The following is an 18,191-nucleotide window of genomic DNA, read 5'->3' on the forward strand; positions in this document are numbered from 1 at the left end:
TCATACATATTGCATATCTGTGCTTATTTTGAGTTGATGTTCGGTTCATTAAGGGTCTTAAGCTTCACTGGCGTGACTGTCCAGGTGATACATGCTGAGGGAAACTAGAACATAGAAGGAATTGCAATACATGCTTACAAAACACTTATATCAGGTCATTTTTATTATCGTTTATAAGTTCATATTCTTGTATTATGCCTTTAGTAGAGGTTCTTGATTAAAACATTTATTTAGTAGATGACATATACATAGTTTCAGTTCGGTTATTACATATATGAGAGTGGCTTCTGTCTCTCTGTCTGGTGAGAGGTCAGGAGCTAGTCGGCGAGGTGAAATAGGGTGCAATTGTGGTTAGCACACAGACACACACACACACGTAGACACACACACACGTACACACACACACACTCAGTTAGAGAGAATCATTTATAGGTGAAAGTTTAATAATGTTTTGCTCGGAGTTGCAAAAAGAGCAGTTTGTATATCTAAAGAGGTAAGACACTACCTGTTGAATTATTTCCAAAGTGTGTCAAATTGGGCTGTGAAAATTAAAAGTCTACTCACTGAAATTACTGGTAAATGTCTGTTTGGATTTTGGTGAAAATCTTGTGACAGTACTGAGGATTTAATACGGTTGGACCATTCATTTAAAGCAGTTGAACTGCTGAATGATTTTAGTATATTAGGGAATTTGGTTATTGTTTGGGGTAGAGCCCCTATTAGTTATAAGGTTGGACCTACTACAGTCTAACACTTTTTGGGTGTTTTACTGTTGTTCCAAAGTATTATAAATTACTCAATAACGCCTGTTGGACTGGTAGGAAGCGCATTTCTCGGAGGTAACGCTCCCTACTTGCCTTAGACGTAGGGCATTTTCCTGTGAGGAGAACAGGGGTAGTATGGTTGGCAACCGGGGAGAACTTGGCAAGGTTATTTTCGTTAACGAAAACTAACGAAATAACGAAAACTACAAGTGAAAAAACATTTTTGTTAACGGAAATAAAAATAAAAACAAAAAAAGGAAAACGAACTAAAACTGTAATGAGTGTTCACAAAACTAACTAAAATAATTGAATTTATAGCAAAAATGTGTTTAGTTTTCGTAGATGTGTGTGTGTCATACAATAGTCAAGGGTGAAAATGAAGTTTAGTTTCCAGATTTATTTCTTGCTGTCTAATTATGCCAACAGGTGGCAAGTACGTTAGTCGAGTCGTCTGTGTCGCTGTTCCGTCCACGCGCAGAATCATGTCAGGAAAAGTCGAGAGAAAGCGCCAGAGTCCAGTTTGGGATTGCTTTGAATATGACTGTGTTTTGGATAAAGCAAGTGTCTTGTAGTGGAAAGAGAGAAATTATGAGGGACATTTCTAAAAGGAAAAAAATCCCACGAACCTTAAAGTGCACTTGAAAAGCTGACACAAGAAGGCTAACCTAGCTTACCTTGAGAAGGTAAGGGAGCACACTCAACCCTCATCCCCAGAAAACAAGCTAACCCCAGGCAAGGCGGTGTGATGCATCCCGAGACAACAGGACGGGGATATCTACATAACTGTGTGAGTCAATTGCCTTCAAAAAGTTTATCAATTCACTTGAACCAAAATTACGAACACCCGGTTCTGCAAGAGTTAATAGTCTCATTGGGGCCAAGATATACATTTTATAGTTGCCTCGTATCAATGGTTGTTCATCTGCCTTTATTTATTTATTTATTTAAAGAACCCATAGGTGGGAATGTGAGTTGTCTGTCTCTGCGTGTTAGCCCTGCGACAGACAGGCGACCTGTCCAGGGTGCAGGGTATGGTAGCTGGAATAGCAACATACCCAAGGATAAGCAGAAGAGAATGACTGATATGATGAAACTGGGATTTTGTTACACTTAATTATTGCAAACACAACTAAAACTATAACTGAAACTAATCAAAACTAAACTGAAACTAAGGATTTTCAAAAAAATAAAAATTAAACTAAACTAGCAAACAATTGGTAAAAACTAATTAAAACTGATATAAAATTGAAAATCTGAAGTCAAAACTAAATAAAAATAAAAACTAATGAAAATTGCAAAACTATTAAAACCCTGCTATGTATAAGATAATACAGATGCATAAAATAAACACTCCCAAAACAGAATAAATTATTACAAAATATTAATAAAAACTATAAAAATGGAGGCAACTTTGCTTGTGGTAGAATGTATACAATGTATGAAAAAATCTTTATTGCAGATACTAATTTCACTAATTTAATAATACTAATTTTGTATTGTAACATTTATGACTTTCATGCTTTCATAGTGGTACTTAGGAGAGCTTGACATTTTTATCAGGTGGTACACACTGTAAAAAGTTTGAGGAACACTGATAAGTGTATGTGTGCTTTTGGAAAACATTTGAAGCTGCTGTACAGAATCTTTGAAACAAGCTTAAAACATTTTTAGAATATAAACAGAGCACTCTGCTTTTCTTTACAGCTCCACACTCCACCAGGGCACCGTTTGGCACTTTCTGATAGTGTGCAAATGTGATCTACGTACTGCGGCAGTCATACAGACAACTGGACAGTCCAAAAGTTGGCCTAACTATTACTGGCTGAGGTTTTAGTAGAATTGTGGTTGAACCACATAAAAATATATCATTAATTTTAATCTCTCCAATCAATTAAAATGTTATGTTGGAATGTTGTTAAAGAGGGTCAAAAATGTTTCAACCCAGTTTGTTTTGTTTTGCAGCTTTAATATAGGGAGGACACAACTTCCAGATTGTGTGAGTAAAATCACGTTTTTTTTTTCTCTTTGTCAGTTTAACAGTTTCTGTTTTGCCTGTCACTGTTCCCTGTCTGTTTTCTTACCTGGTTCTTCCTGACCTTGTACTTTCTCCTCACGTTCCCCTCTTTCCTCTCTCCCTCTTTGGACTGACAATCTGATATGGTTTCCAAAAGCGAAGAACAGTGCGTTTATTCACAGTGAACACAATCACCAAGTGGCTATATACAACGTGCAGGGGAAACGGGTCCGGGTCGCCAGGGTCCGTGGGAAACAGGGTTAGGGGGAAGGGTGCTCCACACTACAAAAGCTCCTCCTCAGTCACTCCTCTCAGAATTCGGTTCCAAAAACCATCTAAACACAAAAGGTCGGGTTAGCGGGATAATAACAAAAGGCTTTCAAGATACAGTTTGGCAGATACACAAGTTTAACTGACGCTGATAGCTCAACGATCTAGCGAAGACTAGAGCAGACTGGCCATCTTTTTTTTTTTGTTTTGTTTTTTTTTGTTTGTTTTCTGTGTCCCGTTTGGATCTTTAGCCATCAGAATTGTTGTCTTAAGGCCAAGAAAGATGCCAAGCGGATTTATTTTACCAAGTGGATCATCATGGCCTTGCCATATTGGTCCATTTGATTGACCTTTATTGTAATCTATATCACTAAAGCACTTCTGGATTGATGCAAACTGCATTTCGTTGCCCTGTACCTGTGCATGTGCAATGACAATAAAGTTGAATTCTATTCTATTCTAATTCTATTCTAATTATGAATTTATTTTATTTTCAGTTGCTACAAATGGGACAGACATGACTGGGGGATAGGACAGGGAGAAAGAATGAAAGAAAGAGAGGGTGAGAAAGAAAACCAAAGGGGAGAAGAGACGGTGAGAAGGGGGGAAGAAAGAGAAAAAAGAAAAAAAAGAAAAGAAAAACAAACAAAACACCTGGATCACCTGTATAGATAAAAAAAACAGAAGAGAAAGCAAACAACAAAGAACAACATAATAAAATAAACAGCACCATCACAATAAACTAGCTAGCAGTAGATAACAGTAGATACTAAATAATAAACGATATTGTGCAGCACGCAAGATAGACAGCGCACAATGTGCTTTGAGGCAACAGCCAAGAAAGCTGTAGTCCGCGTCTGTGAACACCCGTGTGTACATCTGTGTGCATACCTGTGTGGATCAGCATGCTTGTATTCCAAAGGTTTCTCCATGTAACGATCTGCTAGGGAGTGTGGGGAGCCATAGCCCCGTCCACCAGGGTATGAAGCAGGTATGGAGGAGATCCAGGCCCCAGGTATCCAGAGGCCCCAGAGTACAAGGACCCGAGGAGGACCACCAAAGGGCGGGGAACCGTGCCACCCTCCTGGGAAGAGCTGAGTAGAGCCCCAAAGGAGAGGTCACCCCGCAGCTACGGAGCAGAGGCCAGAGGGGGTTGCAGTGGCGTGCCCGCGAGCTCTGCTGGCGGCCAGCTGTGCCAGAGAGGACCGAGCTTCAGGCCCAGAGGCCAGAGGCCTGAGGGCATCCCACTCCCCATAAGGAGCCCAGCCGGGCCACAGGCTCCCGGCCCCGCCAATCAGCCACCAGGAGTGAGCCGGTACATACGTGAGCGCCCAGCCCCAGGCAACAAGGACCACCAACACAACGTCTGAGGGCATCAGCCACCGGCAGGGAGTGTGGTGAGGGGAGATAGGTCTCCGTACTTTAGAGGGCCTGAGATGTACCCAGAGAGGTTGAGTCTAAGACCCAACCTGATATATAGACACAGACGAACAGGCACACGCGGACACAGACGTGCATTCCCACCCCATATGCACAACCAAATACTCGGCACTCACCCAACATGTAGACAGACACAAATAGACACTGCACAGACAGTCGCGCTCCCCAAACATACTCTATATCCCAGGTTCAGGTACCCCCGCCCTCAGAGGGGCAAGCCGCACCTAGACCCAGGAGATGTAACCCTTCTCTCTGGGGTGGAGGCAAGCAGACCACCTCCCTATCTGCAGTAGCGGGGAGGCCCCGCATCCCAGACCCCAGTCTGACGGCCAGCACCTCCTCCCAGCCCCCCAGCCCTGACGGCTAACAGAACCGGGGTGAGTGAAGACCTCAAACCTCCCTACGCCCGCTCATATGTAGTGTTGCTGTGTGCTGTTCTAAAGTGCATTTAAAACTCAGGAGAGCATGGTACTAGCTTCCTATCAGAGAGCAGCACGGCTCTTCCCGAAAACCCTTAGTGTCTAAATGCATTTAAAATTGAGGGTAGGGCACCAGCACCAGAGGTGGGTTGGAGTACACCGACCATCCTCTGGATGCTGTAAAATGTGCCCACCCCCAAGGCCCTATATGTATGTGTTATGTGAGAGTGTGAGTAATGTGGATGTCTAGGTTGCAGAATAAAATTGAGGCACAGGCGGCCAGAAGGGGACAGAGGGGGAGTGCCTCCCCTGCACCCTGGTGACATACCTGCACCCCAAGCCCTGCGTGTGTGGGTGGGTGTGGTAGAGCGGGAATAGGGAGGCAGCTGAGGATGGGGAGGGAAGAAAGGGAGGGGCAAGCGGTCCCTCCCAGAGACCCCAGACCGGGGGGCAGACCCCCAAGCCTCCACGCCCGTCCTGGCCCCTCCCAGGGGCAGCCAGGCTACCAGGCCAGTAACCAACTTCTGCCAACACAGACCCTCCCCCATCTCCGCTGTACGCAGCCACAAGGAAAACACCATCCAAGAGCCCCAGAGCTCCTAACCAGGTCATGGCCACATCCCCCAGGTTAGTCCCTCTAGGGAAACGTCCCTAGGGACTCCCCAGACGCCCTAAGGCCGTCCCTACACCCATATCAACCACAATAGCGAAGGCAGGACCAAACCATGACCCCCCACCCCCACTAGGTGATGAAGCCGATCAAAGGAGCCCAAACGGATTGATCAAATGTGATGGCAGATGTTGTATCAAGACTAATGTGATCTATTAGATGGTTTCTATATTGGTTAGAATTAAGATTATTTTTATTTTTCCAGTTAATGAGGACCATTTTCTTGGCAATGCATAGGGCCGTAAAAACAACGTGGGCTGTGTTTATTTCTGCAGTGACCTCATCCAAGTTGCCCAGCAAGCATACTAAAGGGGAGGCTGGAATGTTACATTTCAGACACTTTGATAAGTCTTCACATATCTCACGCCAAAATTTCTGAACTGGTGGACAGAACCAAAGAGCGTGGATGTAATTGTCCAGTGTATTCGCTGTGCAGTGTGAGCAGTTGTTGGAAGGCGTATAGCCCATCTTGAACATTCTATGACCAGTATAGTGCACTCTGTGTAATATTTTGTATTGTATTAACTGCAAACTGGGATTTCTGATCCATTGAAAGGTTTTTAAGCATATCTGAGACCAAAGGATTGGGTCTAAATTGATTGATAAATCTGCTTCCCATTTTGCAATAGGAAGGGATATTGATTCATCTATTTTAGAAAGTGTTCTGTATATTTTAGACAATAATTTGGGGGGTTTTAGACTAAAAAATTGTACCACACTTGGTGGTGTTTGTAATTCAGCTTCACTGGGATTAGATTTCTTTTTTACTGTGGATTTAATTTGTTGATATTCCAAAAATCGTTTCTTGTTGATCTCATATTGTGTAACTAGTCTGTCAAACGAAATAAAGTTTGTTCCTTCCCACATATGTTCCAAGTATTTAATTCCTTTGCAACTCCAATCTGGAAAGTTTATCATATTATTGTTTTGTAATATGTCCGGATTGTTCCAGATAGGTGTACGTTTGCATGGGATTAATGAAGACTGTCATTTTTAGAAACTCCCACCATGCTGTCAGAGAAGAGCTAATATTGATGCTTTTAAAGCATTCATGTGGTTTGATGTTTGAGCTGATAAATGGTAGGTCTGAAATTTCTAGGTTATTACATAGTGCCTGTTCTACATCTATCCAAGGTTCATCTAAGAGGGTGTGTTTAGACCATCTAGAGATTAACTGAAGCCTGTTGGCTAAAAAATAGTGATTAGTTAGGCAGATCTAATCCTCCTTTATCCTTGGTCCTTTGTAGTGTTTTTAAGCTGATACGTGGGGGTTTATCTTTCCAAAGGAATAAGAAATATACGAGTCTAGAGGTGCAGACTTGCCATCTTAAGTAGTGCAGTAATCAGCTGGTATCAGCGGCCGGTGCGGTGATGAGCAGGTGTGTGGGCCAGCAGCGCGAGCCCGCAATGAGTGTCGCCGTGGCAAGAGAGAGAGCAAGAGAGAGCAAACAAACCACAAACATATTGCCCAATAGAGGGTCAACCAGCGGGGCACAGGGACCATGACACAATCATACACAAATAGATTCAATTAGATGAAAAATTACATTAATATGAAAAAAATTATATTAAGATCACTAACAAAAAGTCCTCTCTCAGTCTACTTTCAACCAAAAGGCAAATAACCAAACCACATGAACATCTAATAAAAGATATAAACATTGAAACATTGAACCAACATTATTCTTGATTGACGGATCATTTGATTTTACACTTTTACCTGAATGTGGCTCCTTTTTTTGAAAAAACTTCCTTATATCTATTATGAAACTGGCTGCCTCTCTGTACACAAACACACACACACACACACACACACACACACACACACACACACACACACACACACACACACACACAACAGGAGTTATAAGGTTAATGGGCATTCAGTCAGTTAGCTAGTTAGTATTCATTACAAACAGGACAGTGGTAACCAACAGTAGGCTGCGGACAATTTAAAGTTTTAGATTTTAAATAGGCTGTATAAGTTGTTTTATTATGTATGTTGTATTCTTGTACAGCACTTTGGTCAACGCTCCTGTTGTAATTAAATGTGCTATATAAATAATTTAAACTATTAAACTATTAAACTATAAATTTGAATGGGAGCAACAGGACGGTCAAATGTCGCTGAATTTACTACACAGCAGGACGGATTGTAGGGTAGCAAACATTGTCAGAAAACAAGTTTTCAACACAGCAGGTTACCTGGTGTAATGTTTTTCGGCTAAAAAGAAACATGGTCTGACTCCTACCTAACTATATAAAGAGTAACTGAAGGTTAAATGCAGCTAATATGTCCTGTTTTAAGCCAGGCACTTACACCTCCGGTCCGCTGCGTCTCAGCCACCATCGCTCTGGCAGCAACGGCGCTAGAGCCAGAGCAGAGGAGAGCCAAGTTGGAACAAACCATTTTGGGAGGGGGGTTATCTAAACTTGTTGTTAAAATGTTATGTCTCAAACAAGTACTGTATGCTTTTTATATTTTTAGTAGTGTGTCACACAAACAGCAAATATTGTCAAAAAAAAGTAAGAAATCTTTGGGGGTGCTTTGATTCATTTTGGGGGTGATGAAGCACAGAAGGGGGACAGAAGACTGTGTTCCATCTTCGGAAGGTTCATGACTCATTGAGATCACCTGATGCAAGATCTGAATGGGGTTTGAGGCACCTGGAAAGAGATCTCAAAACTGCACTGTAGGTACCAACAATGCAGTTCACATCTTCGGTCATACGCTCTCAGTGGGTCACATAATAGGGCGAGGCACGGTCTCACAATGACTTCACCTGAAACATCTGCTCATAATGACCCATGCCTTTTTCACACATTGCTGCATGTGGTGAGGTACATGATCAATAGTGGATCAACAACCTTGTTAAGGGACAACTCCCACTAGGAATTTAATACCCGGGACTACACCATTTGGTTTAGAACTGGAGAAGCTTCTTGAGATATGAAACTTTTCTAGTCGCGATCACTAGTTGATCAAGTTATATTTTAACCATATGTTCATCCAGCACTTGGAGGACTTTGAGGAAACCTACTCAAGGTATTCTAGAGCAGTGGTCCTCAACCTTTTTTGTTTATGTCCGACAATATTTTTAAGGTGTCGCGGATAAATACAGCAAAATAAAACCAGTACTGGTACCAAAATAAAGAAGATTTGTTCATAAGTCACATGATTAATAGTGGATCAACAACGTTGTTAAGGGACAACTCCCACTAGGAATTAAATATCTGGGACCATCTGGTTTAGGACTGAAGAAGCTTCTTGGATGAGAGATGAAACACCTTCAAAAAACTCAAAGAAGTCTAGTTACTTTCTTTCCAAGCGCCTTATATTACTGCATATAGACAATCATTATACCTCATGGCATTGATCAATCTGTTATTACTACAAAATAAAAAAGAAATGTGTAGTTTTCTTTATTATGCCTTCCTTATTTATGGTTTTTACATAGAAACTAAACATTGCTTCTGGGAAATAAGCCACAGCATCACTGAAAAAGATATTTAATAATCACATCATCATGTTCAAACAAAGGACCAGGATTATTATCAGCATAATAGTATAGAAAAAAGTATACTAAAATCTGAACTTGTATTTAACATTAAGATCTTTATATGGTACTAAACTCATGATAATAAGGTAATATGTTTTGTTTGAAATGCCCCATAGAAACGTACATTTTATTACTCACAATACCATACATTATTGCCTCTTGGGAATTGTTAAATTTGGTTTCCACAGTATTATTCCTAGTTCTTCTTCTTTTGTCTACGCTGTTTAGGGGTCTCCACAGTAGATCATCAGCTTCCAACTCACCCTATCCCTGACATTCTCATGTGTCACACCACTCACTTTTCAGAACAGGAATTGATGAACATTAGCAAGTACTAGAAGCTCTATACTATAACTGATTTTTGTTGATTAAATATTTCTTAGTGTTCTTCTCAGGCTTAAACAATATGATAAAACACTTGGGAGCAAATATACACATTATTAGTCCAAAGCTGGAGGCCAGAATTGCAAAAATCTCCACAACTACAGTGAATTTCCCAGGAGAGCTGACATATGCTGGGATAAATGTGATCCAGACAGTACAAAATATCAACATGCTGATGGTGATAAGCTTGGCTTCATTGAAATTATCAGGTAATTTGCGGGCTAAGACTGCTAAAACAAAGCAAAAGGCAGCAAGTATGCCTAAGTATCCAAGCACAGCCCAGAAGCCAGCAGCAGAGCCTAATGCACATTCCAATATGATTTTCTCCTTGTACGTGGTTAGATTTTTTATTGGAAAGGGAGGGTTCACTACCAACCAAACAGTACAAATTAAAACTTGAATAAAGGTGAAAGACACAACAGTCATTCTTTGCTGTGGAGGACCAAACCATTTCATGACATTACTACCTGGAATTGTAGCTTTAAAAGCCATTAAAACCACTATAGTTTTCCCAAGTACACAGGAGATACAGAGTACAAAGGTGATCCCAAATGCAGTGTGACGCAGCATGCAGGACCACTCTGATGGTGCTCCAATGAAAGTCAATGAACATAAGAAACACAGAGTCAGTGAGATGAGCAGCAGGAAGCTCAGCTCAGAGTTGTTGGCTCGGACAATTGGAGTTTTCCTATGACAAAAGAATACAGCCGCAGTTACGATGGTCAGACAGGCACCAATGACTGAGAATGTAGCCAGGATAATTCCTAGGAGGTCTTGAAAGGAAAGATACTCTACAGGCTTAGGGATGCAAGTGTCTCTCTTTTTGTTAGGCCAGAATTCCTTTTGACATGGTAAACAATCAGTCGAATCTGGATAAAAAACAAATAAATACAATTTTTTCTTGATTTTCATATATACACAATGAAACATTTTAAATGCATCGTAATCATTTCTCTTTACCTGTACTATTACTGATCTCCCCCTCAGGACATGCTGTACAGTCATAGCAGCAGATGGGTTTTCCTTTCTGCAACACTTTACGAGTTCCTGGAGGACAACTGTCCGTGCACACTGACACTGGCACCTGTGAAAGACATAAAGGTTGCAGAATAAACGTAAATATTTACTATGCAGCTGTGTGTTGTTGTTTACTAATCGATCGTGCGATCGTGGCTCAAGAGTTGGCAGTTCGTCTTGTAATCAGAAGGTTGCCGGTTTGAGCCCCAGCTCGGACAGTCTCGGTCGTTGTGTTCTTGCGCAAGACACTTCACCCGTTGCCTACCGGTGATGGCCAGAGGGGCCGATGGCGCGATATGGCAGCGTCGCTTCTGTCAGTCTGCCCCAGGGCAGCTGTGGCTACAACTGTAGCTTGCCTCCACCAGTGTGTAAATGTGTGAGTGAATGAATAGTAGAATTGTAAAAGCGCTATATAAATGCAATCCATTATTATTATTACTAAAGTTTGTCAAATTCTGACTGCTTACTTTCATGCTACCCTCCATCCAGGTAATGTTTTTGTCTATCTGGAATTCCTGGCCCACGGGCCATGATGCATCATACAGCCCTACAGCCACTATCTCAGTCACGCCGTTTTCACTTTTCTGCCAGTTAACCAGTTCATAAATAGCCACAGGATCCCCATTAGCGTCAAATGACACATCATAGCCATTTTGGGAAAAATTTACTTTCTTCAGCTCAATTAAAATCTGATAAAATTAGGGATAAAAAAAAAAGATGCAATATTTCAATAACAAATATTAATATTGCATATCAATTTATATTGCAGTTGGTGAAAGACACTGACATCAACATGTTTATTTCTTCTGACCTGTTTGGATTCTAACTTGGTTAACTTGTCACACTCTACAGTGCCATCTATTTCCTGGCACACTGCATTATGGATGGCATGTGCTACTGCATACACGGCCATGTACGCCATGTTAGTAACTCTGAGCTGTGATGTGTCAGTGTACTGGTTTTGCAGATTCTGTATGTCTTCATTTCCATCACATACTTTCTTCTTTGCAGTGGCATCTAAAATCACAAAAAGACAGAGCAGATGTCAACATTAAACTAGATCTCAACTGTGTTCTCTTTATAAATGTTGCAAATCATGCTGGTACCATGAAACATATTTATTTTATAAAAAATAAAATAAAATAAAATAAAATAAAAAATGGAAAATAATCCTACCACGAATAATTAGTATAGGACATAACAGTAACAGTAAACGTCTTCAAGTAACTTAAAGAAGTCCAGACGCTTTTCTTTGCAAGCTCCTTTGACTACGATGACCTGGATGACTGAGAACCTTCACAGACATATAGGACATAACACTAACAGTAATCTAGATAATTGCATTTTCTATCGTACAATCACATTGCCATTACTAACAAGGAAATGCGATGTGAATGCGTTGCTATTTTTCAGCACACAGATGATTGAAGCTGTCTTCATCTTACCGGGAGCTGGGGGAGGGGGGGCAAAGTCACACAAGTGCTGCTGATTGGCTGAGGAAGAATAAAGTAGTTTACCATGACTACTTTATTCAAAAAGCTCTATATCATCATGGAGGTCTCTGATGTTGACTCAAACTACACATGACCAGTTTAAGATGACACAGCAACAAGATGTTATGTCAACCCTGGACAACCCTTAGTCTCCATTTCTTGTTATAACAGTGTGAACTTCAAAGTATGTACCAGTTTTTAAATTGTGTTGATAAGCCACGAAAAAAACAGAGTTTTGTTATGTTTACTGCAGTGTTTTCTAAGGAAAGGGCTCGAAAGCAGTCTCTTCTCAAAAGAAAAGAAAAAACACCTTTTTCCTAATGGTGGAAAAATGTGTCATGTCGACCAATCAAAAGATGATATGGCAACATGGCATTGGTTGCTTAGAAAGAGGGAGAAATTTTAGGAGTGATGGCAGCGAGAGAGCAAAAGAAAAAGAGCGAGTTTTGAGATGCAAGAGATTAGCGTGTTTGGAGTGTGTCGTTAGTGTGTCGTACAGTCGATCGTTTTGTTTTGTGTGTCAGAACAATGAGGCAACTGCTAAATGTTGTAGTTGCTGCCAAAATGCCACCAAGGGCAGATTGCAATGTAAACTTTGCCTCCAGGTTGAAACACGAGGAGTGATAGACCTCCTGCTTTCAGGCCTGCAGCTATCAGGCTAGTGATGTTCTCCTTTATGTTAGAGTGGACAAAAATATTTTTTTGGAGTAGCAAAAATTATTTGTGTGTTATCTTCTTTAATGCAGAACACCTGATTGTTCTGTAAGTACTTTGAATTGGTTATATAAAAACTAGGAGTGGGAATTTAACGCGTTAATTGCGATTAATTAATTTGGAAAAAAACAATGAAATAAAAAATATACGCATTTAATTGCACTTTGCATTCCAGGCAAAAGCTAACTTTTGTCAATGCACAATTTCCTGGTATATCGATTACAGTGATGCACACATCAGAGCTACAAAGAATAAGAAGAAAGTGCGTTGCTACACAGCAAATTCAAAAGTGTTAAATGTTTTGGTGTTAATAGTCTTCTTGCAAAAGTAGAGTTAATTTTACTCTAAGCAGAGTCACATTCTTTTAATGTAACTCTGAGGTGTAAAATGATAGTAGTTAAAATCGAGTGTTAAAAATGAGTGTTTCTCTGTCAAATCTGGAGGTGTTACAATGGAAACATTAACTCCTGACCTCTTAACTCCGAACTCCTACAGGGGCTATGACACCAACAGAGTAAATTCACAGACTCCGCCCCCAGCACGGCTCCAATCGAAGCTGAAGTGAAGCCGTTTCAGAACATTTTGCTCTACATATTTGAGTTGTTTGCCATGCTTGGTAAGTCATTTTTTCAAAGATTGTTTCAATTGTTATTATGAGCTTTTACTCCTGTGGCTCTTTGGAGTTGAGACAAAGCTGTGTGGAAGGCATTAGCCATGTTGCTCGGTGATAGCATAATATTCTGTTTTAGCTAGCTGAAAGGTATCGTTTGCGGGCAAATACCACAGCCTTGAAAAAAAGCTTGCATGTGAATTTTCAGTCAAACTTTTGGTCAAATACACCTAAAACAATGTCTAGAATGTGAAATGTTGGTATAATGGTGCTACTTGAAGCCTGAAAACGATCGCCCATAAAAATAAAAACACGAGCAAACAGCAGTAGCTGACGTCCTGACTGGATTCTACGTTAGCATAGATCCCTCCAGAGTTTTGTGCACACGGTTTAGGTAAAAATGAAAAAGGTTGAGGTTTTACATTTAGTTCAGTATTACCTGTTGCCTGTGTCCTTGTCTTTTGGGAAAATACTTTACACAAGTAATGGCTCAAAGAGGATTCTTTTTTTTTTTTTTTTTTTTTTTTACTGTGCTGCAATTGTTTACTGGATTATTTGTGCCATTAATTAGTGTCAACTAATTTTTATTCGATCTCCGCACAGGATATGCTTGTGAAGATGGAATATGGGGGAGAGCAGAAGTGCGTTGAAGTTCCACAAAGGGATGAATGAAGGACATGCATATTGTATTGAAGAAATAAGTGATGAGATGCTGTTATTTGCATTTACCATGTCAGACCTTTTGATAAACAAAATTCTAATGAAAGTGAGAACATGTATACTGTTACGTCTTTCAGAAAATGTTTTGAAATTGTGGTGCACAGTTCAGAATAAATGTTTTTCAAAAACCATTGCATCTTTTTAGTAAATGTTTATTTCCAAAAGAAATTTCTAGAAGTTCAGAACAGTAAAATTCCCGCTTTTTAGAATGAATTAGAAGATAACTCTTACGTAGTTAAACTAAAATACTCTTTGAGAGTTAATATATAAACTCTTAACACCAAGTGTTAAATTATCAACTCCAGACAGATTTGGTGTTTAACACTAAATCAGAGTTAACGTACCAACTCTCCAAAAAGAGTTAAATTAACACTCTCTGGTGTGGACCCATATAGACACTTTAATAGTGTTGAAATCAAATCCGACAGTGTTAATTTGGACATGATGGATTTGCTGTGTAGGAATGATCGGAGGCAAATTTAATTTCAAAAAACTACACCAACCGATGGAAGGATTGATAATTGTGGTTTTGTGCAAACTGTGAAAAAAGGAGTTTGCATACCACTGAAACACTTCAACCTTATGGTACCATCTAAATGCAAATCACGTTGCAGTGAGCACAGAAACTGTTGGAGCTTTGGACTCTAGCAGTCAAAAGGTGTCAGCAGCCCAAACTTGATGAAATGACTGGCTTCAGGACCAAAATTAGCAATTCAACATTGGACAAAGTAACAAATTTCTCTCCGAAAATTGATTGCTCTGACTGTAAACCACTATCATTGGTAGAAGACAGGTGGTTAGAAAATGTACTACAGTTATCCTCAGGGGACCCAATTTTCCAACTGCCGTGCTGAAAGACTATTTTAAGTAAAATTCAACAGCTTTATGACACTGAAAAGGAAGAAAATTTAGATGCCTTAAAGACAGCCCTGCTAATATGGAGGAACTACAGTAGGAGCAAACACCACTGGGGCAACAGAAAGAGCCACTCATACAGGATGTTTCATCTACTAAAGAATCAAGAGGCAGTTTTGCTGCTTTAGACAAGCAAAAGCACAAGCTAGTAACTTTAACTCTTTTAGAGCTGGTAAAACTCCAAAAGGTGGCGACTGTCCTTAAACCATGCAAGTAAATTTTTAACTTTTTGTTACTGTTTCTTCAAAATAGGGTTAAAATAAAATAATTACTGAGGTGAGACATATGTCTCATGTTCAGGGGGTTATCTGTTTTCTGCCACCTGCATCATACCATGGAGGTCTCCGATGATGACTCAAACTATATGGTGATATTTAAGATTACCTTCACAACGTATAGCTACCCTCAAGTATCTGTTGCTCAAGATAGCTACTGTGCTTGGCCACACTTTAAGGATTTAAATTTTCTTGCATGGAGGAGAGCGAGAAGAGGTTTGGACCACCCTTGAGGCCCTGCTGCAGGAACAGTGTAAAAATAAAAGCCTCAGCACAGCCTCAGATGAAAAGATTTCCTCTCATCAGAAAAGCGGAACCACTGAGCAACAGACCAGTTCTTTTTTTCTTTAGCCCAGGTAAGACGCTTCTGACATCTGTTGTTCAGGAGCAGCTTGACAAGAGGAATACGACATTTGAAGGCCTTGAAGGCCCTGCTGCAGGAATATATTATATTAGTATATTGATATCATATATTGCTTTCACCTTTTAAGATGAATTACTGAAATAAATGAACTTTTGCACATTATTACAATTTTTGGAGTTTCACCTGTATTCTCACCTCACACTTGGTCACCATTCATAGCTTTTCAATGAAAGTAGGTCAGCCCATGAAGCAGCATTAGACTTTGTAACATCAGCAGTTGACAAGATAATTTAAACCAAGAAAAATGTCTTACTTTTGGTCAGTGTGCAGTTAAATGCATCCTCCCAGAACTCAGTAAGTATTTGAGAAGACGCCACTTGTGAGGGGGACAGATTCAGCAGGAAGTCTCTGAGGCCTGGGATTCTAGACTTTGGAATCCCAAATCCAATGGCCCCAGCACAGAAACTGAACCTCATTAATTCTGGGTTAGTTACCCAGAAACTGCCAATCCACTGGCGAGACGGGGAAGGCTCATATGATAGCTCCTCCAACAGTGCCCTCATGTCCCCTAAAGATAGAAGTGCCACAACAACCATGGCTGTAGACCTTGACAGACAATATTGTGCATTAGAAGCATTTTAAAGTGTAACTGTAAAAATGTAATTTTGAAGACAGTAAATCTAATATTTGCGGAAATAATATCTGCGATGAGGACACCTGCGGATAACATCTGCTACTCTCTGAATTCTGCTATGTGGGTATGTTCGATGGAAAGAAAGAGAGTACTCCACACAGATCCCCTCTTTCTGTGCTGCTTTTAGAAATGAAGCCATGCCGTTATTTCCAAAATCCGAATCTGACCGAACAGCACCTATCCAAGTCCAGCCAAAGTGTTTTACCAGCTTGGCCATTGCTTCAGCTTGGAACTGGTCACTGGGAAATGTTCTGAAAAAATTGGGGTACTGCTGCTTGTCAGACAAGCATGAGCATGTTGAAAAGTGGCTAACCTAAACCAAATGAAATAAAACACCACACACCGCAAAATCAAATATCATGCACATACATATTTTAAATTCAAAAATTGACAGAAATTGAAAACATTTACTTGGGGAATGTTAAAGGACCTGATGACTTGGGACAAACTGATGGATGTCGTAGACCCAGAGCCACCAACAACAGCCATCACCATACCAGAATGTGAGCAATTGTTATCCATGGAAAACACAGGGTCGAAGCTATTTAGAAACTGAAATGCCATGTGCACTGCTACAGGCACTGATGCACATGAGTCATAGATCTGATACCCGAGCCTGATTCCGGGCAGCAGCTCTGTGCTGTTGTTAATCTCTTCTATGGCAAAAACCATTGCACGTGATGATTGCAGTTCACTGGTGTAAAGGCTGAAAATAGTTGTGTCAATGTTAGAATATAGACTGTAGATTTAGTTTAAGTTAAATAGAACCAACAACAGGATCATTTGCTGGTTGTATCTGTTGATCAAATGTTAATCAAAATGTTGCCTGACCAGTTAAATTGAGCACAAAAGATTAGCATAAGAAATTAGTGGAAAATTATGGATTACTAATTAAAGTCTTTTCATTTCCTTTAAAATATAATACATTTAAATGCATTTCCTTTATCATTTCCTTTAAATCATTTCCTTTATAAAACTGTTATTTAACATATTGTATAATTTCTGTTTTTTAAAACAACAAATTATTTTATAAAAAATAAATGACTATTTTTTTTATTTTTTAACACTACACAGAATCAATCTAGTTCCATTGATCATAACACACATGAAAACATTTCTCTCCTCATACAGTCCAACATGTTTTTACTTCTTCTTCTTCCCATTACTGACTTTCTTACTCACTAACCTTCCTTTGCATTTTGCAGGCTCAGGCATGCTGGTGTAGTCACTGTAAACTGTGTTCATGTAGACGTGAAGGGAAAAATCACCACCAATAACAAAGTCCCCATCCTTTGAAAATGCAGGTAGACGAGTGCTTCCCTGCAGCTTGCAGTTCAGAGAGGATGCCGTCGTACCATCTTGAGCTCCTATATGCCTAGTCATTTGACTCATACCATCTAGACACACTGCAAAGGCAACAGCTGAGTTGAGGTGAAACAAACACACAGCCAATACCAGACCAATTACAAGAGCTGCAATCTCCATTTCCATCTAAAATTGTCTGTATATGGGCACACATTGTTTCCATTGGTTTATATAGGTCTTCAAACAAAGGGGTTTCGTCATCCTCTCATCTTCTTGAGAATATGTGGTCATGGATTAACCCTTACATAGTGTTGACATTCTAAGTCTTCACAGTATGGTTTTGATTGGGCCCAAGATTTCCCTCACAATAATTGGCAACAGCAAATAATACAATACAGCTTTATTTAATTTAGATTGGAACATCAAAAGATTTTTAATCCTTAACTAATATTTCATAGAGCAGAAAGAGTGTATATTTTTTGCTTTTGCACCAATTGTATTTGCAAAAAAACATATATAATCACACAAGATCTTATGTTGGTATACCTTTGACAGAAAAATAT

The 18,191-nt window shown here is 40.0% G+C and overlaps 1 protein-coding gene across 1 annotated transcript; it reads right to left on the reverse strand.

Annotated features, from left to right (window-relative positions):
- Positions 1-9,485: 9,485 nt before the first annotated feature.
- On the reverse strand, positions 9,486-17,649 carry LOC146654249 (extracellular calcium-sensing receptor-like). Its single transcript, XM_085380215.1, has 8 exons — positions 17,510-17,649; positions 16,735-17,017; positions 16,347-16,636; positions 15,943-16,235; positions 11,350-11,555; positions 11,006-11,227; positions 10,482-10,605; positions 9,486-10,390 (listed from the first exon to the last, which is right to left on the reverse strand). Exons 1-8 carry the CDS (start codon positions 17,566-17,568, stop codon positions 9,486-9,488), a joined length of 2,382 nt encoding a protein of 793 aa, XP_085236341.1. The 5' UTR covers positions 17,569-17,649.
- Between the last annotated feature and the right edge of the window lie 542 nt (positions 17,650-18,191).

This window comes from Rhamphochromis longiceps, linkage group LG14 (genome assembly GCF_057381845.1).
Source record: "Rhamphochromis longiceps isolate RC_006_pf linkage group LG14, R_longiceps_female_GT1.1, whole genome shotgun sequence".
In the NCBI taxonomy this organism is placed as follows: Eukaryota; Metazoa; Chordata; class Actinopteri; order Cichliformes; family Cichlidae; genus Rhamphochromis; species Rhamphochromis longiceps.

What these genes read in the sequence shown, in the direction of transcription:
- LOC146654249 (XM_085380215.1), bottom strand. Translation starts at nt 17,568, where the DNA reads ATGAACACAGTTTACAGTGACTACACCAGCATGCCTGAGCCTGCAAAA. An exon ending in GTAGCAGATGTTATCCGCAG is followed by an intron (nt 16,236 to 16,346) that starts GTGTCCTCATCG and finishes TTGTCTGTCAAG; the next exon opens with GTCTACAGCCATGGTTGTTG. An exon ending in TAACTGCACACTGACCAAAA is followed by an intron (nt 11,556 to 15,942) that starts GTAAGACATTTT and finishes TTGTGATTTTAG; the next exon opens with ATGCCACTGCAAAGAAGAAA.